We start from the raw sequence: 23397 nt of genomic DNA, 5'->3' as shown, positions 1-23397 counted from the left end.
TGCTATTGTAATCAAGACGAAAACAAATGAGAATTACTTGACAGTCAGATGATGCACCTGAAGCGGGTAGACTGATGAAAATCAACTTATTAAGCCATTATTTCTGCATTTAATAATGGTATATCTTCAAGGGAAAAATCTATAGTGGGGCTATCCTAGTCAATTTATTAATAAATAATAAGTTCCTGCTGGAGTAGTATTCCCAGCCGATGGTCTCGGATGGATGCCACACCCGTTTACCCCGATCCGCTCAGCTGCAACAAATTAAAACATTAGCGAGCTGCGGTAATGCGGCAGCTACTACCAGCGAACCAGTTCGGTTTCTTGGCCAATTGCGATTCTAGAACTGCAAAAAACGACCAAGCCGAACATAAAATAATAATTCAATGTGACAAGCGACAAGATACTGCTGCGGGGCGCCATTTTTCACACACCACCTCACCCTCCAGCACAGCCAGATCTGCAGCCAGAGCCGCAGCCGCAGCCCCAACCACATGGCTGTCAGATGGGGAGCACATGGCGCACTTGTGCCTGGTGACACTATCGCAGAAATTATGACAGACGTACAACTGCTATACGGAGAGCCAATAGAGACCAGACGTCAGGAACAGACAGAGAAAGAGAAGAGAGAGAGAGAGAGAGAGAGAGAGCAAGTGAGAGCGGGCTGGGTAGCAACACTTTGCTAATCTCTGTGGCTGTGCATGCATTTGAATTTTTATTAAGCTAATTGCAATGCATTTCAAGCATTTGCTCATGTACACACACACAATTTTATAATAATAATAAATAGCTGATGCGTTTGTTTATTGTTTAGATAGACTTGGGCGAGATACCAGCTGTGGTGCATGGCCGCGATAAAAGCCAACATAAAGTGTCCAAACTGTCCGGCGAGCTGCATTTAATTAGCCAGATGAAACATGTTGAGCCATGTGCTGTTGGGCCGTTGTTGACCACCAACCAAGGCGGCCTTTTGAACCCGCCACGCACCAAGCGGGCTTCCAGGCGCCACTTAGGCAACTTCAAAGCGCCAAAGCCGCAGTCCAAAGAGCGGGAGCGAGAGAGAGAGAGAGAAGGAGAGAGTGAGGGCTTAGCTGGTTGGTGGTGGTGGTTGGTTGGTTAGTTGGTTGGTTGGTTGCTTGCTTGCTTGTGACCGTGGTGGCTCAACTGCATCTCAGCTCCATCCCATCCCAGTTGCCATCATCGTTGCCCAGCATTACAAATCGACAAACGACACGAAAATGCGCTTTAACAACGCGCAGTTAAAATAGATAAAAGAAGATAGGCAGACGCCGCCGCCGGCTATTGAAGGTTGTCAGTTCATAGAGGGAGAGCGCAATAGACTAACTGGGAGAAATAGAGAGAGAGAGAGAGAGAGAGAGAGAGAGAGAGAGAGAGAGAGGGGGAAAGAGAAAAATAGCTCATGAGCTGGAGAGGCAGGAACTAAAAATCGGCTTAAGCTAAATTTATAGACAAAAGCTGTTTGAAAGTTTATATATGTATATATTTAAAATGTATATTATTATAATAATTTATAAGCCAAGTTTACACTAAGCATTGCTAATAATTTTTAAAACGTCATAAGCTGGAATTGTAGCAAAATATACATACATACTATTTGGCTAAGCGTACTTTGAGAACATGATTTCTTTTTTTAAACTTCTACACTTAAAAAAAGAACAAAAGATTAGTTTAACTTTCCTGTTGCTAATTAAAAGTTAAACATACTTAAATGTCATAAAATGGACATTATAAATAAAATACTTTGCTTGAACTAAATCAAAACTCTTTGACACTTCCGTTCAATCTGTGGATGATTTCCTATGCAAACTGTCTAGCTCAACATACAAATGACCATGTATGCAACTTTCTACCTTAACATAACGCCCACTTAGTCGGTCTAAAGCAGCGTGGAGCCTAGCCAGCCTCTATGCACATATGACGTCACAAAAGCCAAGACAACTGAAACACACACGCAATCGTTCGAGTTCTAGGAAAAATATCGAAATTCCACGAATTCACACGGAATACAAAATGAGATTGGCTCAAAGCAAGCGACGGGCTGGGGAAGCGGGAACGATGAGCCAAGGTATTCCCTTGTCTCTGCTGCTTATCACAACTCACGCGCGTCTCGTTCCATTTCTCGTTCTTGGGTCGAACCCAAAATCACATTATCTGAGTTGCCCAATACCAGACGGCGACGGCAACGGCAACGGCAACGGCGACTCAACTAATGGATACTCTGCGGCGTAAAGCATATCACTGATGATGATGATGGGCTCTTTGGGCAACGAAGTGCAGACGCCGCCGCCGTCGTAGAGGAAGATTGAAGATGCGGCGCTTATCGAAACCGAAACACAAGGCAACAGAAAAAAGAAAAACAGAAAACTAAGAGACAAACGAACGCAAAAAGAGTTCAGCTGGCTTGCAGGATAGCGCACGATCTCTGGAACTCTGTAGTCTGGAGTCTGCAGCACTCTGCGCATATTTCTGTGTCTCTGCTTATCGTCAGAGCCGCGGACTTTTTGTTTGCATCTCCGAAACGCACATGGGCAAAATGATCGCAGCTGAGAAAGGGTTCCATTCCACTTCCACAACAGAAATGTGGCGCCAAAGGAAGCGTTGAAAATGGTACTTGATATTGATCACGATGCCATGTGTGTGTGTATATCTTTCTATCTGTGCGTGTGTGTTTGGCTGGCACTGTAATTTAGACGGCGCCTCGATCCTTGTTTCACACTAATGCACTTGCAGCTTTTAAATGTCACCTCAGCTGGTGCGGGGATGTGGTTAAGTGCAGACGGGGGAGAGAGCCAACATCAGATCGGACGGACCGGACAGCCGGACGGGCCGGCTTGTCAGATATTGCCTCTAGGCCATTTGTGAGCTCCAAGTTTTATTTTGTTGCTGCAGATGGCAGAACATGCAAGACGATTGTGTATCCAATTGGAATAATTAGTGGTATCAGTCGTAGGATTTTGTTTATGTTGTCATGCCAGGACACATATCGAAGCGGACTACAATAAGTAAATACAATACTTGCTTTTACTAAGAATGTTCGTATTGTAAGCTTAAAATAATAGTTAAGCTAGATCCATTTACAGTAATCTGTAATGACGTGATCATGCAATATATTATTGACAGTAACTATAATTTATATTTTATTTAACAAATTTTTCACACAGCAAAAATTGTAATTATTGTTGTATATTTGAGTCTTGTTTAATTTAAAATTAGTTTATAAAATTTTTTATTTTAAATATTTTTCCATCATATATTTATAGCTATTTATTAATATCCAAACTTATTTTTTCACATATTCTCAATTATCAAATTCAATTACTTTCAAGTTACGTTGATATTTAAATTGGATTGGGAATTGACAGGTGATAAATTTCATAGATAGAATATATACATATATACAGCAAGCATCATATTTTAGATAAACCTGAATATAATCGAAATCTGAAATCATCCGTTTGTTAACTCAATGGAATTTTATTAATATTTCTTAATAATTGTTCACAAATTTAATGTAATGCTGCTATAAGCAGGTTATAATTTGAGAATTGCATTAGAAATAAGTTACGTAAACCATTTTTTGTCTTTCTGATACTGTTAGCTTGATGCATTAGCTTTTATTCCTATAGCTATATTAATGCAAGACTTTAAACATTTATTGCTACGCAAATAGTGTCGGCCATTAAAAGGAAATTTAATTGAATGCGAGCCAAGGCCTAACAAATTTAACAACTGCAATTTGTCAACAACAATTAAGGCTACAAAGTTGTTGAGTCGCAGATATGGTTACTGTGTACGGCACCCACTTCACGATTCAGATAACTCAGCGCAATCCAAAGTGCCTGGGCAAAATATAGAGAGTGCAGCCATTCGAAATGCCGAAATCTATGACTGGGATGCTCTTCAATTAAGTGCTAGAGTATCTCGTTGGGCTTTTCATTAGTTTATCGACAGCATAAATTTTTCAAATGCTGCCGCGCTGACAAAGTTGTTAGACGAGTTATGGGCCGACTACAGGACTTGTCTTTGCCAGTAATTAAAAGGTCTTTGGGGTTTGGGAAGTGGCGCCACGCTGGCCAACTTTCGAAAGCCCTTTAACGTGAGAAAATTCCATTGCAAATGATATACACAAAATGTCTTATCGACCGTCAGCATGCCTGAACAAAAAGTATTTGCGTATGCTTGAGATAGCGTCCAACAAAAAGCGTAAATGTCAAAATGCCAAAATTAATTGCAATGGCAGTGCCATGGATAAAGCCTAAAAAACTGTCATGCCGCACTGGCCTATGGGTCAAGAAACGACAACCTCTGAGCGGATCAGCGGTGCTCGAAGGGGGCTGGCTGGCTCAGCGGAGAGAACCAGTCAGCGACCAGCCCAGCACAGCCCATTTTTTTTTATAGCTGGGCGCCATAAAGGCGACTGGATTGCCACCACAGGAGGCATGTTCACAAAAGACATAGCTCGAAACTGTTTTAAGGGGATTAACAAAAAAAATTATTTAAGTATATAAGAAGAGAAGTAAATAAGCTTGTAAGCTATTTAACAAAAAATTGTGTTTAAGGCTTTATATATATTTCTTATTTTTTAATTTTTACTATAAACGTTACGATCCCTGGTTTAAGCTTATATGTATAATTATATTTTGTATTATTCATTTTAATTTTTATAAGTATTATTTTGCATTTTATAAATAACTTTCAGAAGAAAATTTTGATTTGGTTTTAAATTGTTTTTAATTTGTATATACGTGTAAATGAAATATATATAAATAGATTATATTTTATGTATTATAGTTGGGACGAAAGTTTTAAAGTTCATTCAATATAAAAACCGCATTATTTAAATACATTTCTCATTTAATAAATTTTGCTTATGCTCACGCTTAAGTTTACTCTGTATTTTATAGCATAAGGCAATTTAATAAATGTTTCAAAGTCTTCCATAATTATCAAGACGATTTTAAAAGCCCCTTTTAAGGCGCCGCCTCTGCTTCACAAGTGAGCGTTGTGGTTACTTGCCACACTGGCCACCATTACAAATTCTACCACTTTTGGCTCAGTTGCTTCTGCCACCTCCTCTGTTATCTGCCTCAGCCACTCGATATCCAGTTCCTATTCGACTCGAAGTCAGAGAGTCACAGCCGCAGCCAAAGAAGGAGCCAAAGGCAGAGCCAGAGCCAGGAGCCAGGAGACCACAAGTTTGGTAACACGCGCTCGCGGCATTTATCGCGCCTGGCAATCAAGCAGGACGCCGCGACGTCCCTTTGTGGCACAGACCTCGCCTGCTTGCCACATGAGAAACTTGTTTCGTGCACTTCATCCCGTTGCGTGTGCGGGGCAATCTTTTAGAGTCCCCATTTTGAGGTGGAGTCATGCAACGCGACGCGTTCATTGGCCAGCCCAATATATATTAGTGCATGTATGTATATGTGTATGTGTGTATGTATTTAAGTGTGTATTCGTATAATACATTACTCTCCGTATGCGTTTCATTAAAGTTTCGCATAAATTTTGTTGCATGTTTGCGGCATTTTATGGCCAGCCGCGTATCGCACACGCATTTCGAGTCCATTTCATTTGGAGCTTGTTAGTTTTTCCTATATATAGTTTTCCCATAAAAATTATATATACACACAGTCGAACAGGTAGCCGCATTGGTTGTCGTGTGGCGTTTGTCTCTTTTATGAGGTAGTTTTGTTTTATTTTGTTTTTCTTGGCCATCTCATTCCTTTTGTATTTGTCACATTGTGGCGTCTCGCATTTTGGCTGCGCCTATAAATAATTGGGTTTTATCGTCACTTGGTTTCTTTGCATTTAATAAATTTAATTTGTGGTAATTGAACTTGTTGTAGACACTGTCAACTGTGCCCAGTGATTTCTCTTATTGCTTCGCCACTCATTTATCAATCTGTTGTATATAAAATTCTACATTTAATTGCACATTTTTTTAGACACACGGCACTATTAATTAAGCAGGAAGCATAATTTATTGTTGTCAAGGAGTATGAGATGCTCTTATTTACGATTGAAGCGTAAAGTATATTTTTCACTAGATAAACACTTAACGTTTGTTTAGTTATTCAGAAAATTTAACTTATTATTTGTTTGATAATGTGCCTCTCTTAATATATGTATAACAATAATAATAATATTATATTAGAAACAAAACGAATTATGAACGCAAACAGTTACCCGAAAGAAATCCGACCGGAACACCACAGACTTTATACAAGTAACTAACCAATAAACTTTAACTTAAAAGTCTTCTTCAATTTATATAATTTGTGTTACATATATCATTTAAAACGCAGCTTGGCAAGGCTTTTATAAACTTTTAAGAAATCTAATATAAGCCGAATTCCCATTTTAAATGGGTTTAATTTCTAATTTCATATAAAAACGTATGTTAATGAATGTGAATAAATGACAGATGAGCTAAAATTTTGTAGTCTTGTCATCTAACTCATTTAACTTATGCATTAGCATATCGTGAAGTTACCCATTTGAAATGTTGTGATACTTTTACGTCAATTATATTAAAAACTATTAACAGCTAAAATCAAGTATACTTAAGCTGCGATATGATCACTCATTTAAATGAGATTGCAAGTTTTTGAATTAAATAAATGAATTGTGTTTACAGTCAATTTAATTATGGCTTTACTTTAATATGCACTTGATAAGAAGGTGTGAGAATTATCAATTAGACGTACATATATACGAGTATTTCAAAAGTTGCAACTACAACAATAAATTGAAAAGAAAAAAAACAAATATTAATAATATTAATAATAATAATAAATGCTGTTTAAAGTGCACATAAAATACCAAAGCATTTTATTTGCAAGATATATGGATAATTTACAGATTTTATTTTAATACTAATGATTATTATGGTGCGAGAGTGCAATATGATAAATGATTATAATTATGGCGAGCGCCCATAATTCAAATGTTGAGCATACGCCACGAGAGCCGCGAAATACGGAGCACGAAAGTGGGCAGTCCCAAGAGAGCATTACACACACACAGACAAAACTACACTCTCACACATGCACACAGCTAACGACACTCATGTATACACAGCGCTCACACAAATATCTAAACAGCAAATCAAGCAAACTTTAATATGGCTACAATTTGATTACGAGCGCCAGCACGAGAGAGCGAGCGAGCAAGCGAGCAAACGAACACACAAGAAAGAGACCGAACGAACTCCACAAAGGCAACACCCACTGACACAGCGCGATAGCGTGCGCATGCATGTGTGCGTATACGTGCTTGTGTGTGTGCTCGTGTGTGACGTTAAAGGAAACTCGTTTGTTTGCCCACTGCGGCAGCCACAGCGCGACAGTCGCGCTCACAGCGTACGTCCAACCGGAAGCTCAGCACAAGCCTCGTTCGCTCGTACGCTCGCTCGCTCGCTTGCTCGCTCCATCTTATTGCCCTATGCGTGCTTCCCCATTCCAATCAGAAACCAACAGCAACAACAACAACAAGAGCGCGCTCTGGTGCCAAAACTTTGGCAATTCGAGTTGTGAATTCAGTTGAAACTTGAACGTTTATACGCGAAAATGCAATATTGTCGTGAGCGGCGGAAAATTGTGAATGCGTTGAAAAGCCGTCGCCAATTGTGAATTGTGTGTCAATAATTCAAAGCGTATTACAAAACCTAATTAAATAATAACAGCAACTCTCTGGCTATTCACTATAGTTGCTAAACTCTATTTATCGAGATTTGCGTGTCGCCTTATCTGATAAATTTCTATTGTTAATTATGTGTTTAATACGCTTAAGCTTGTGTTTGTGCTTGTGTTAGTGTGTTATGCTAATTATTTTTTGCTTCCATTATTTTCGCCAGCGTTATGCAAATGATGTATCTCTAAACTGTGCAGCGTATCTCTAAGCACACTTGTATCTGTATCCGTTTATGCAGCGGTATCTGTATCTGTATCTCGGTATATCTGTAAGTGTCGTGTCATTTATGTCATAGCGCACGCACTGAAAAACGGAATTCGATTAAATTTATGTGCACTCGCATTTCAATATAAATCGCATAGTTTAGCAAAGTGAACAAAACGTTTGCTGTCGGACAATAAATGCGTTTTAAAAGCAATTAAAATTCGTATAACAAAAATACACAAAAAAGGCTATAACGAATAATAACCCACTTGATATACGTTGGCTCATTTGAATACAACAAATAACAAATAAACGACATCCATTGGAACGAAGCTCGGCATTATCAAGCTACGTAAGTCGACAATATATTCATACAACTTTTATGACAGTCAAGCCCTTGATTATATTTGGTATTGATGTATTCGGACAAGTTTGAGATATTTAACATAAGACAAAATGATTTGAGATAAATTAGATACGGATTCAATTAAGTTTAATAGCGACCAGGAAAAGTCATTTATGCCTTTAGTAATTGTAATAATAAAAAATTAGTTTAAACTAATAATACATAAATATAGATTGAGCATTACAGTTGAATATTATTTGTTTATACAAATTAGACGCAGCACATAGTTAAGAGATTAATTCGTAATTGATATAGTCCCACATTTGATATTGATCCAGTTTGCAAAACGATTCGCAATAACATTTATCCATTGCTAACGCTACTAAGCTAATGAAACAATTTAGATTCAGCTAATATCATTGAATACAGTTGCAATCTATAAACAAAGCAATTTCAATTCAATTAACTCACTTTCGAATGAGCAACGAATAAATTTAGGCCTTTATGTTTAGCGCTAAATGTAAATACGAGCAGGTGTGATAAAATAAGTTAGAATGATCAGATAGCTTAGCAACAAAACTATAATATATATATAATATAATATAATATAATATAATATATAACATAACATATTACAATTCGAATGCTAGAACTGATTTGAATATCAATTCAAAAGCCAGCCTATTTTTAAATACATAACCATAACTTACTTAACTGATTTCAATAACCCAATAATCTTCCATATTTATTTACACATTAAGTGATAACATTTTGAATACCTATTTTAAAGCCGTAATGGGAACAAATACAAATATAAAATTCAAATTCATGAAATGCAGTCATAAATTGGAATTGTTGTTGAGAACAAAGCAAAACAAATTGGCAGCCTCAAAAAAATCTGCAGCTAAATTAATTTCAATTATGACTTGTACAACAAATTAATTTAACTTTTTATGCGTTTTTTTTTTATTGAATTTCATTCGCAAATTTATGCAGCTCGCTGGCTGTCAGCTATTGTATTTTGTGCAAAGTATGGATAAAACAATACAATAAATTCCCATGAGAGTATTTGTAAGCATACCATAAATTTGTCAACAATATTTCAGCGACATTTTGCATAGGGATCTCCATACGAAAAAGCCAATCATTGCCTGAAAGTCGGGGCCAATATCGCCAGTGTTGCAAAGATAACGAAGTACATTATTCTGTTGTATTTTTTGTGAGCAATTACTTGGGGACTACGAAGCAGCGTCAAACCGGAAAGTTGGCATGCAACTTTCATCACATTTGATTCAAGAATTACATTCAAAACACACAGTAGTTGGGCCACGTACATATACATATGTATTTATTCGCACAATTTCATTGCAGATAACCAGCAGTCAGTCAGACCAGCTAGAAGGCAACAAAAGACTTAAGCTCGAAACTTGGCGCGTAGAAAACAATGATGATTATTCATCGAGCGAGCATTAATGAGATGCACATAAATTAGAACAACGTGTAAGCTGCTGATAAGCGAGAGCTGTTGTTAAATGCGCTTCATAAATTATTTAGAGCTTATGCAGGTTAATTAGTTTTCTTTATTACAATTTTATGTTGCTCAGAACAAAGAAGAACTTGCCACTCGCTGCAATCGTTCAGCTGTAACTTTCAACTGGCTGAGTCCTATCTCAATGACACGCCCGCTCTTAACTCTTGCTACACTTTCACTCTTGTCTAGTGGCCGAATCTCGGCACATGCGCGACAAGTGCCATTTCTTTGGGCAATTAAATGCTGGCGCCACCGAGCACAAAAACAGACAGCCGACAACAATGCTGGCTCAATGGTTCCGTACTGCAGAACACTCTCGTAAGCCAACAATGACACAACATGACAGCAGTTTCCACTTCAAGTGCATTGCAAAAAGGCCAATAAAGTCATTAGCTGGAAGTATAAACGAGCTGGGCCAAGTGTGTGCCTGTGTTTTGACCAGAAAAACGGACCAAAAGGCAATGGAAACTGTGCCAGCATAGCCCGAAAGAGAGTCCAAAACGCTGCGTGTGACCAGTGGCACAGGTTGCACGATATGTATATGTATATGTATATCTATGTGTGCGTAGCTAAGCGCCTTTTAATTTATGACACTTTTATGAGACCAAAAAGGCAATAAAAATAAAATCGGTTTCTCGACAAAAAGGCAAGCCAAGCCAATAGTTTGCCTTTTGGGCAATTGCATCATAAATCTTGACCAAAATCGTTTAGCAAGGCAACTGGAAAGGTCATTGGGTTGCGCATAGGGTTGCCACATATATTTAATACGAATTCGTAACTATTTTAAATATTATTCTAATACATTTGAAGTAAATTCTAATAAATAGGCAATATATAATTGCATTTTGATATCAGATATTGATACTAAATAATACAAAGAATAATTTCCCAAGCTCCTTTTGTTTATATGCTTATTATAACATTTTTATATAATATATAAAACAAATAATTGAAATATTTCAAGACGCATTTTACTCTTTAAATTTATTTTGATAATATTCTTGAATTCTCTCTCTTGCTTGGCAACCCTGTCCAGCTCAACCCTCAGCAAAATACAACAAACGTAATTATGCAACTTTTAACACTCGGCCAAAACTACTGCAAGCCTACAGACGCACACATATACACACGTACACACACTCACTCACTCACTAATGCAGGTAGCACAACAGAAACATTAAATATGAAGCACGCAATTCGAAAATAACAAGCAGAACATTGCTGCAGGCAATGATATATGTATGTGCGAATTGCACACTAAGCAGGTCAACGGGGCAGCGGGGAACATGGACTGCCAGCCCAATAGGAAAGACGTTGAGGCCAAGACCCATTGACCCGATGAGGCCGAGAGCCAGGAGCAGAACCGGGTCCAGGGACATCGACAGGGGTAGTCAGAAGTCATGTCGTGCGTTACACGGCGTTGCTTAATTGCACGAGAGGTTTTTGGTTGACAGACGGGGACTCGACCTGGACACGGACGTCAAGTATCGAGCTAATAGAAATTGTTTGGCGTCAGACGTCTGAGTGGCTTGCTGTGTGGCGGATAGCAGAGTCAAGCTGATTTTCCAAAGAAAACATTGCATAATAACATTGATTATATATGGTGAATTTTTTATCATACTCCAGATCCAGCACAACATCTATTTATATTTATAATAAAAATTTTATATTTATTGCACCGATATATCGCGATATGTTAAAGTTGAAAACGTTTTAGAAATTTATTTATATAATTATTATATTCAATAAAATTAGCCGCAATAAATAAGCTCATATATATATTATATTGTTTATCGTAGCTGCTGCGATAACTTAGCATTATTCATAATGATTTCACAATATATCACTTATCAGGCGAATAATTCCAAGTGGAACTGGAACGCACAAAACAAAATCAAAGGCTTTATCGTTAGTAGAAAGGAAGCAGCTGGCCTATAAGACTGCCGATAAAGAAATGAGTAAATCGTGAGCTAAAGTTTCATAACGACCGATAAAATAATCCAGAAGAGCAGAATTTTTATATTTCTTACTTATCAGAGTATTCTCCATCTGGCGCCAAAAGTCATAAAAATCTAAATTGTCGAAGCCACGACTTTCAAAAGATTTCTACACCTTTTTTTTTTAGTAAATTATTATGATTGTAGTTAATTAATTAAAGACAAGGGAAAATTAGGCGAGATCTTTTCACAGCCAGCGCCAAGCAATCAAATAAACGAATGTTGAGTTTTCCACAGCTATTAATTGTTACCGTCTCTGACAATGTCTCCGACAATGCTCTCACAAATGTAAATGTCACGAATGAAGCGACGCCGAGAGACGAAGGCTGTGGTAGATACACAGACGGCATAAGCCGCGCCGACGCCAAGACACTTAAAAGCTTTGGGCATGGACAGCCGACAGACAGACAGACACGCAGAAAGATGTATATATGCATATAGTCAAGCCACATTTGAATTCCTGTTGCAGCAAAGGCATGGAGTTGGAATTTGTCTGCCCGCGTGCCGAAAACTTGTCATTGGTGCTGCCGGTGTGGTCGAACGGGCCAGAGGAAGAGGAGAGGGAGAGAGAGAGGAAAGATAGCGTCTGAGATCAATCGTGCTGCCGGCACAGATCAAGCGAAAGCGTTGCTTAATATAGACGCCAGCAGAAGGGTCAAATCGAGATTTCAACGGATTGTGTGTGGAGCATCTACGCAAGCATATTGTGCCAGCAGCAAGGATATTGCCAGCAAGTTCGCTGCTTAAGTCTTTTGTTTCACATGCCTTTCACACACGATGTACCAGCATAACATTGGTCATTGTCACGACTCCCAATTAATTATAAAACAAAATGCATACAAATTAAAGCACTATCAGCAAATTCTAAACAAAAACCAGCAACAACAACAACCACAACAACTACAATAGAGCACCATTTCCGCCATCATTTCAGCAGTTGATAAGCCAAGTGCGCCGCTCCCCAGAATAGTATACCAGTACAAAGTATTCGAGCTATGAGCTATGAAATGAAATTATGGGCTAACACTGTTCTTCTCACAAAATCACCGATTGGAACAATCAGTTAAATGCTCAAGCATGCTTATATCACTCGTTGTTGTTTGAGGGAAGGCTCTTTGCTTATCACTTGAAATATTCAAATTGAGTTTTCTTTCAGTGTTGTTGCTGAATGTGTAGTAGCCGCGTTTCAATTGCGCTTTAGTTGTTGTCAAGTGCCTTTTGGATAGCGACTCAACTCCCCTGCAAGTGTGTGGGACATAGCTTCAATGCACTCATGTGTCACGGCGATGAGTAATTGTTTCAGCTACGGCGCACATACAAAAGCCCTAATTGCATTGCGATAAGCCATGCAGATATATGTACACATATTCACATAAGTAAAAGCACCTATTGCCATCAGGAAATTCTCAATTACGGCGTCTTATCGAATACATTTTGCTACACTGAAATCTTGAATAGGCTGTCTCCTTTGAATACTCATTTGCCACAATGTCACTCACGTGGAAGCAGACAGCAGTCAGGCTAAGAAAAAATATATATATATAAAATGTGGCTAAGATTTGTTTGCTAAGGAATATTTTAGTGGGAAAATACGAAATACTGCAGATTATAACTGTATGGAATCAGAAATCTAATAAAATTTATACGTTAACTATATAATTGTGATTTTATACTATTTTTCTTCAACATAAATATATTATTAGTAATTAAAGATTAAAGCTAAGTTATAAAGTAAATCACAAATAAATATTAAATTTATTCACTTAATTATAACATAAACACATAATTATTATAATTTTTACTTTATATTGATATTTTAAATATAATAATTGCCAAGCAAATTTACCAAGCTAAGTTTTTACACTCACTCAGTTAACACTTCTTTCATCACAGACATATATAACTCTTAATATGCAAAGTAACTGCATGTAAACTCCACCAATAGCTTGATACACTCTCGAATGCATTTGCTACATAAAAACGCTATAATTACAACTCCAAACTGCCTAAAACACTCAAGAGAGAGACGTCTGCATCTAAAAAAATTCTCATAATTACGCATCAGAAGAAATAAACATACAAATTTGAATAAAATCGATATAACCACCAAACATGGGTCTGAGAGCAGAGAAGAGTTGAAGGCGGATGAGAGCCATTGATGCTGCTGCTGCTGTTGCTGTTGCTGTTGTTGTTGTTGATTTTGTGGCTGTAGCTGCTGGCGTACTTTGCCATTAAGAATCGAACCACAAATCCACTTAAAATCACTACAAAAACCAATAAAGATTTCTTTCATCTTTGCCGAAAGAGCGCGTGAGATGGCAACAGAAACAGAGAGCAAGTGAGAGGGAGAGATAGGGAGAAAGGGAACGAGAGCACATATTGATCGAGCGACAATGAGACTGAAACAATCATGAGACGATCAATAGCCATTGTAATCAAATGCAATGCACTAGAGCGCTTAAGGGGACTTATGGAATACTTGGGACTTGGGATAGACTTTGGCGGTGGCGGTGGCGGTGGCGGTGACGCCACTTTGAAATTTCGGTGACATTTTCCAAAATGTTGGGTAGGGCAACTGAAAGGGTATACAGGATTAGTGGAGCCAGAGCAATTATCATTTGTCTGGCTGTTATCAGTCAACTAATATGCATATCAATGATTTTCAACTCATTCTCTATACACTTTTCTTTACTTGCTTTACTTTCATTCAAATTTAAAAAAATCGAAGAATTTTCCATAGTGACTCGCTTGGTTCGTGGTTCCAGGAAAGCGCGTGCCAAGTCTTGTGCTCGTATCGTGGTCTTTCCTTCAACGTATTCGCCTGATAATCGTCATAAAACTTAATCACCGCAGCAGCTTCGGATCCAGCTACATATGGTGGCTGCGCCTCGTCAACAAGATCGTGTGGATGATCACATTAACGGGCCGGCGGATGATATATAAAGCTGTTCACAAATTAAGGTCCATTAGCGCAGCAGGATGTGTCAGCGTCGATTGAAATATGCGCTTGTCTGGCTTGCGGTTTTTTTGTTTTGACATCTTTCGTTCCTTCTGCTTCAACAGACTCTCTATCTCTTTCTCTCTCTCTCTCTCGCTCTCCTGCATCTGATTTGACTCAGTTTTCTCTCGATCTGCTTGTTTTTGCATTTTAATGGAAAGAATTTGTTTAGCATCCAGCTGGGGAGGAAGGTTGCCAACGAACCTTTTTTGATGGGTGAATTATGTGATTCTCACTGAACAGAAACTGAGGCAAATCGTTTGATTAATGATCCACACCATGGGTTTTAACAATATTGTGAGTGGTATTTGGCCCACTTGTGGTAATCTGTTGAACTGATGATCGTCAATGAATAAATGGCCATTAGAAGCCAACAGCATTTGTCAAAGAACTTTTTTATGTTTGTATATTGAATGACATTTGATTTGATAAAAATATATAATTGAATTTTCTTATAATATACATATGTGGCATAAGTTGCAATAGTGTATTGCACATACCTATAGAGCTAGTCCTCAGTGGTATACGATCAAAAAAATATATAAGAAAGATTGTAGGAAATGAATGCCAATCTCTGGATTCCTTACAAGTTTTGATTATACTTGAATAAAAAAAAAAAAAAAAAAAATACATGATATGATGAACAAAAGAGTGATTGATATCAATATACAAATGTGGATTCGCTATCAATTGTTATATATAATAGTATTTAGGGCACTCCAAATTCAAGCAAGACTGATCTGAACCAGCTATTTTCTCAGTTAAATATTCATAAAAGCTTGCATACATACATCTAATTATCCGTATTGTTTTCAATATATATAGAGCTCAGTTATAGCTCCTAAATTCATTCTTTTGAGCTCCCATATATCATTTAATGTGACGTGTTTTTTTTTTTAAGGAAAAGGCTTCCATATTTCTCTGAATCCCTTGCAATTAGCGACGTCACAGTAAATAGATCCTTATTAGGCGCTGGACATACAAGCAACCGTCAATTAATTAAACTATATCCTTCGATCTTTGTCATGGTCTCTTTTTTATAGGGTCACTGTTTTGGGCACTTGCTCACGCCCACAGCACGATCTAACGACCTGGTGACACTACTGCCTGTGAGCAGCGGGGTCAGCCGGATCAGCGCTGCTAAGCCCGGTCGGCTATCGATCAAGCGGATTACTTTCACGCTGGCTCATGCAGTCGAGTGCCTACCGTTCAGCTAGGCGCAAGTAGCTCGAGTGTCGAGCCTGTTTTCGGTTTCAAGTGCGGGGCAATATCTATTTCTTAAGACTTACATCAAATTGACTAATTTCGCTGCAGCAGCGCAGTCGGCTGCGCAGTAGCTGCATTTGAAATGCACCTACAAATTTTTACCTGTCACTCAGCCGACGGCATCTCCATCTCGCTCTCGTGTCTGGCATCTCGCTTGCACACGGCGTTTGTGTGAAGGCAACGCCTGCAAGTGACACTCGAAGAAAGGGAGTAGGCAGCAGCCAGACAGACAAACGGACGGACTGCCTTGCCTGCCCATTGATGAAATTGACTTTTTATGTTGTTGCCGTTGACTTCTCTTCGATTTGCGTGGCGCTGCTCTCGGTCACTGTCGCTGCTGCTGTCTCAGCCGATGTTGACGTCGGCATTGGCGTCGGCGTCAGCGTCAACTGAAACTGGATTTTTGGGATTAAGTTTTTGTTTACTTTGAGGCGTTTTTTAGTTTGTTTGCACGTCTCAAGGAAGTCGGTTCGTTGCGCTCGCGTTCCGCAACAGCAATCACAACAAATATAAATAAAATAAAATAAAATAAAAACAAAAGCAACAATTACTCAAATCTGTTAAGTGCTCGTAACTGGATTAATACGAAAATTTATTGCTTTATTAGCCGCATTAATCAAAAGGCTTACAACAAAGCCCATTAAATGCTTAATCCAAACGATCGATCCGCATAAAAAAATAATAATAAATGTAACCAAATTCAGCATTTCCAAGTCTGTTGCAATTAATTTTATATTTTTGCATTTCTGTGATACAATTTGAACTTGAATTCCGCGTTACCATAAATCAATCTTTAAACAAGCTGCCAAACAGAAAATCGCGCGGAAAACATAAATCAATAAATTATGGGAATTTTGCTAAGTGATGGCGATGTAAGTTTAGATTTTATATTTCATACCATTCACATGTTCCAACACACTCGCTTTACTTCCCAGCTATATATCATAATTTAATTAAACTGGTATTTAAATTCTTGAAATGTCTCTATACTTATACTAATTAATATAGCTAGTTAGAGAATCTAATAGGCCCAACTATGAACTGGATCTATTTAGACTAATTATTTTACGACTTCGCTAATCAATAGACTTAGATAAATGCAAATTGAATCATATATTTGTCCGATTGACACTCTGTCTACAAATCGTAAATTTGAGTCTGTTCTATTCAATCTCACTCAAATTTCGCTTCCCCATATTAGATTATATATCTCTAACATATCTCAAAATTTAAGTAATTACTAGTAAATTAAATGGAATTTTTCAATTATAAAAATGTTAAATTTCATATTTTTCGAATTTTAATAATTATTTAATTGCATTCATAAAAAAATTATTATTGTCTTTACTTTTCACTGTAGCTTTCTAATCGTAACAAAAATTAGTAGACATTTGGCGCACCTTTCGATGCATAAATAACATCGAACAAACGTTTACAGGAAAACTAAACTCTATAATATTCAGTTGACATCCGCTAGTTAGAGTCATGAGAGCGCAACGATCCATGAATGAGTCAAGTGTGTGTAGCTGAAGTCTGCGGGAAGGGGGTGTGGAGAAGTAACTGAAACAGGATCCACTTGGCATAGACCTGGCTGGCGCTGTCGTCCACCAAGCGAGCGCACCCGGTTTCAACTTAGCCTAAGCCGAGAGACTTATAAAAAACCACTTAAAGCGCCGCTTTAATCCTAAGTGTTCCCGAACCCCTCCTCGATGTTGTTGGCTTGTTTGTTTTTTTTTTTTTTTCTTCTGTTATTTTTTGTTCGGTTTTATTCATTCACTTGGCCGCCGCTCAAGTGGTTTTCTCTGTTTGTTTTTATTCCTTCATTTGCAGTGACAAATTATTAACGTTCTACTCATCGTCCTCATCAGCGTCGCGACCTGCTGATCCTCGATTTGTGGCTCATTTTTAGTAAATTGATTTTTTATTGCTCTTTATTTTAATTCTTTCCACCTTCATTCTTCTGCTTCTGCTTCTTCTCCATCTCCATCTCCATCTTCTTCTTCTTCTTGTTTTTCAGTTTTGTTTATGTGCTCGCATTTTAATACGCGCCTCTGCAGTCACTTCGAAGTGCCTGCGATCGCGCACTGATCCCATTCGGATCTCGATCCTGGCTATTCGAGGCTGCAACATGTTGACAATTTTTCGTGTGGTCGCCGCTCCTTTGATGAAGCACCGCCTCGAGTATCGGCAATGGACGGCGCTCTCTTTGATCGACTGATCTTCTAAAGGGAGCGACGTCATTATGCACGCGTGGTCAACTCTTTGATGACTCGAATTCTCGTGGTTCTTGTTGTTGCTGTTATGCTGTTCCCCTTACCTCAAATGCGTTTGTGGAACGCTGCACATTTCGTTGGCATTTCGAGAATTGTGTTAAGATGTGCGTCAATTGATCTTCTGGCTAATGGGGAAAAGTGTTGCAAACGGCTTTCTTTGCCCACGTTTAATTAGATGGAAATGATCAAAACGCTAATTAGAAACCGGCTGATCGATAAGCAGCTTTAATGTGGAATAGTTGCTAAATCATTTGCTTTATTCAGTTTATGTTCTCAAATAAAAACAAAAGTGCCGCCGGCTAAACAAAAGCTCTCCTCTCAGACAATATGCGCATAGTCAATTTTCCTGTATTGAGTAATATGTTACATCGAGTCCAATCGAGCTATTTGCTAAGAATTATTTAACATTTGCGTCTAAATTTTCAAAACTCTCAGGGCAACAGTTGTATTTGCGTTTGATTTGTGAAATCAGCAGAGATTAAAAGCGCAAATTGAAATTAAAAATTTCATACATCATCGCATTAATTTTCTGGGATAAGATAAAGACGTCAAATGTATTTTCGTAAATATATTTCATTAATATATATAAATACAACAAATACATGAAATTGGCGCCCTAATTGATTTTGATGTGAAAAACAGATTTCTATATTTATATGCCTTTTGGTTATTGTACTTTTTGTAAAGGAGAAAAAGCAACAACTACAAAAAAGACTATGCGGAAAATGTATTGAAACTCAGGCCATGGCACTTGAAGACATTTCATGTGGTGCAAAAATGCTGAATGATACATTTATTTGAAGTAAAAGGAACAGTAAAAAAAAAAAAAAAAAACTTTAATGCTTTCCAATAGTCAAAACAATTCTGGCAATTTCGTGGTGAAGAGTAAGATCGTTTTTGGCTTTGAGACGTAATTGAAATAAAATTATGATGGTTTGAAATGTGTTGTAAAGCTGAAAATATTACACAAAATTTAAGGATAGTCGAAATAGTATTAATATAGTAAATAATAAAGAAAGCCTGTTCACACTCTGGAAAATCAGAATAAATATATAACTTATGGTTATTAAATTACTAACTTATTGTAATGTCATGTTGACCATTAAGCCAATTAAAAAGTAAAAATCTCAATATTTCTGTAAGATATGGTAATTAATAGTAATTAGTTTCCAGTGCTAATTTACTTTAATATAGCTTACACTGCTTTGCTTAATTTGACCCTTAAAACATCTACACCTATATGATACAGACACACCTCAACAGGTTTTTGTGCCAGTAAAATTATGATTAATATTGTTGATAATGAATATAATGCATCCCATATAATAGTTATGACCGTCATTAAAAAAAGCTACGGCCAAGGCCCACGTACATATAGCATATATGTATATGTACATATATACAAAGAAAAAAGTGTGGAGCCTACGCAGGGCGAAAAGTTGAAACTCACTTGTGAGTGCTGCAAATGCACAAAGATACAAAGACGAGTCACAAAAGATGCAGCGCGCCATTCATTTAAGATGGGATGGAATGGAAGGGCACTGTTGGGAAAACGAGTTTTGAGAGGCAGAGAGAGGGTGAGAAAGAGAGAGAGATAGGGATAGATAGAGAGCACATGTGTGTGCATGCGAGTGTATGGTGAGGGAGCCCAGCAGCTCTCAAGAACTGCAGCAAGAGGCAGCAACCAAAATGGCTACGAGCAACGGGGTGCCGCCCAATGGCAGCTGCACCTGGGAAACCGAAAACAGAACTGAGCGAGGGAGTGGCATTGGGTTAGAGAAAAAGCCAGTTGGCCTGGCAGTAGATAGAGAGTGAGAGATAGGAATGAAGCGTGAGCCAAAGAGAGATAGAGAGACAGAGGTAGAGAGTGTATGTGTGTATGTTACTTTGATCTAATTAGTTGTCTTTTGTGGTCATCTCTTTTGCAGTCGACCTCGGATCAACAGTCAACGCGTGACTATCCGCAGTTGAGCGGCGACTACCACAACGTGCAGCTGCAGGTGGCCGCCGTCGCTGCCAGCTCCAAGATGTACCATAGCAGCAGCGCCGCTGCGGCTGCCGCCTACACTGATTTGGCTGCAGCTGGAGGAGCCGCCGGCGTCTCTGGCTACCATCACCAACAGGCTGTGAACGCGCCCGTATATGTGCCCTCCAATCGCCAATACAATCACGTAGCGGCTCACTTTGGTAGCGCTGCAGCGGCCCAGAACGCCTGGACCACGGATAGCTTTGGATCGGCGCATGCGCAGCTGCCGGCGCAATTCTACACGCAAAACGCCGCCGTTATGATGGCGCCCTGGCGAAGTGCCTACGATCCAACTGGCTTTCAGCGCTCCTCCCCTTACGAGAGCGCCATGGACTTTCAGTTTGGCGAGGGGCGCGAGTGCGTCAACTGCGGTGCCATCTCCACTCCCCTTTGGAGACGTGATGGCACCGGCCACTATCTCTGCAACGCTTGCGGTCTGTATCACAAGATGAACGGCATGAACCGGCCTTTGATAAAGCCCAGCAAGCGACTGGTGAGTGCAGTGAGTAGCCACAGCTCTATTGTCAGTGAATATCCATACTAATCCCTTCCCGACTCCAACAGACCGCAACACGTCGCCTCGGCCTTTGCTGCACCAACTGTGGCACTCGCACCACCACACTCTGGAGGCGCAACAACGACGGGGAGCCAGTGTGCAATGCCTGTGGGCTCTACTTCAAACTGCACGGCGTCAATCGGCCGCTGGCGATGCGCAAGGACGGCATTCAGACCCGCAAGCGGAAGCCGAAGAAAACTGGCAGTGGCTCCACAGCGGGTACTAGCTCGGGATCGGGCTCAACGACAGAGGCCATCAAGGAGTGCAAAGAGGAGCATGGTAAGCAAAGCAAGGCCATTAAATCACAACAAGGAGAATGAAATGACGTTCCTGATGAGAAAGCCATTGCTAAATACAATATTATTAATATTAAAATCGGAAATCTTGTCTGTTGTTACATTAGATATTGTACACTTATTATACTGACGTTCCCTTTCAAGTTTTTCTAACCTTAGCTTTGTTCACTTTCCCTGTACCTTGCAGATCTCAAGCCCACGCTTAGCCTGGAACGCCACGGCCTCAACAAGCTGCATACGGATTTGAAGAGCAGCAGCCTCATGGGCCAGCATCATAGCCAGCAGCCGCAGCAGCAGACGGTCCCGTCGCATCAGCAATGCTTTCCACACTATGCCCAGCAGCAACAGCAACAGCAGCAGCAGCAGCAACAGCAACAACAGCAGCAACAGCAACAACAACACCAGCATCAGCAGCTCAGCCACCAATCACAGTTAAGTGCCAGGCAGTTGCATGCAGCCAGCTCGCAGCTGTATACGCCCGGCAGCAGCTCCGCGGCCTCTGCGTATACGACGCACAGCAGCAATGCGCCGGACACGCCCACACTGAGCAACGGCACGCCCTCGCCGCACTACCAACACCACCATTTGGCGAGCAGCTCGCACGGCCACCACGCCACGGCAGCGCATCATCATCTGCACGCGGCAGCAGCTGCTGCGGCATATGGAGTGAAGACAGAGGCAAGTGCCACTAATTATGACTATGTGAACAATTGTTACTTTGGAGCCTCGTTTGGTGCCTTGGGCGGTGCTGCCTCGTCGGCAATGGCTGGTGGGGCGAGCGGCGATCTGGCCGGCTATCATCATCAGCACAATGTCATCCAGGCCGCCAAGCTGATGGCCACATCCTGAACGGAAGCGATCTCTGTGATCTCGTACCCACACAGCGCACAGCAGACACCATCGTTGGAGCTTCGTTGGAATCCATATTGAAAAGACTTTGAATTAGTTTTAAAAAAGTTGCAATTAGTTCTCTTATGTAATGCTTGTAAATAACTGCACGAAAGTTTTGTACAAATATTTGTTTATAGCTTCGTTCCGTTGCATTTAAGTACCCAAATAGCCTAAGGTTTAGCTACTACTATGTATTAATTGTAAAGTGTTTACATTATATCTCTTTCTCTTTCTCTAATTAGCATAAATTATCCATATAGAATAAAAAGCACATCCAATCATAGATCATTTAGCCATACGACTAGTATATTACCCATAAGTCCATGCATATTACCATTTAAATAAAAATTAACTTAAACATACATTCACTTTAGCGACTGCTCTTCTTTTCGGAGTTAATGGGTTAATGCTGAGTATATTTTATATTCGCTCAAAAGTATGCGTCACTTAAAATCGCAACATTTTGTGACCTCTTCAAGGTATGCAACAAAAATCAAGTGTGGTAAGTTTTATTTGATCGTAACTCTGGTTGAGGCGGACTGAATGATGGTAATAAAATCTTTGAATAGTAAATACCAAAAATACTAGCATTTTACCGAGTTCTTTTTATACAAACTACTTTACAAATCGTACTGATAAAACTTTGTGATTTATTTTTGGAAATTTGCAACATATAATGTTGTTTAATATATTAACTGATTTTATGTTATATATGTACGTTTCATATAACATTTAAAAATTGTATTTGGTTTACTTCTTAGTGTTAATTTAAAAACGTGCTTTCAACATTTTGTATATATCTGCATATTACCAATTATGTTTATAGGGAAATCCTATACAAGTCATTTAGAGAAGCAAAAAAGAGACAAAACCGCTTTACATTATATTTTATGAGGCTTTAATCGGTCAATGTCGCCTCTATAAGTCGGTGGTACTTCAGCTTACATTGCAGTAACATACATTGCATATAAATAACTAATTAAAATGGAATCAAGTGAAGCTATTGAACCCAAGGGGGCGCACAGCAGAAAACATGTGTTTTGACTAAGTGTATTTGGGTTTGTTTGGTTCGTCTGCAGTTATATGAGTAGGTCAATTTGGTATTGCAAAAATAAGGGAGCAACTCAAACAGTTACGTGAATATCTGTAGAGCTGTTAGCGGCTTTATAATAGAAATAGTCGAAACAGAAATATTTTGAACGAAAGTAAAATAATTGTAAATCAAAGTGTGCGAAAAATTAATTATTACATTCCATCCAAATAAATTAAATCTTAACTGTCAAATTAATTAATTAGA

General features: G+C 39.0%; 1 protein-coding gene across 4 annotated transcripts; it reads left to right on the top strand.

The window, feature by feature from the left end:
* Positions 1 to 7353: 7353 nt before the first annotated feature.
* On the top strand, positions 7354 to 22462 carry pnr (pannier). Of its 4 annotated transcripts, XM_089464252.1 has the most exons (5): positions 7354 to 7658; positions 7880 to 8272; positions 20260 to 20859; positions 20922 to 21192; positions 21397 to 22462. In XM_089464252.1, exons 3-5 carry the CDS (start codon positions 20359 to 20361, stop codon positions 22056 to 22058), a joined length of 1434 nt encoding a protein of 477 aa, XP_089320378.1. In that variant the 5' UTR covers positions 7354 to 7658; positions 7880 to 8272; positions 20260 to 20358; the 3' UTR covers positions 22059 to 22462. The 4 variants fall into 4 exon arrangements, with proteins under 4 accessions (XP_089320378.1, XP_089320372.1, XP_089320368.1 ...); XM_089464246.1 differs by having other exon boundaries at positions 7354 to 8272; XM_089464242.1 differs by lacking the exons at positions 7354 to 7658; positions 7880 to 8272 and adding an exon at positions 13489 to 16930 and having other exon boundaries at positions 20260 to 20850.
* Positions 22463 to 23397: the final 935 nt, after the last annotated feature.

This window comes from Drosophila arizonae, chromosome 2, assembly GCF_054131065.1.
Source record: "Drosophila arizonae isolate 15081-1271.41 chromosome 2, UAZ_ARI_1.0, whole genome shotgun sequence".
NCBI classification, from domain to species: Eukaryota; Metazoa; Arthropoda; class Insecta; order Diptera; family Drosophilidae; genus Drosophila; species Drosophila arizonae.
This window is presented reverse-complemented; position numbering and strand designations above follow the sequence as displayed.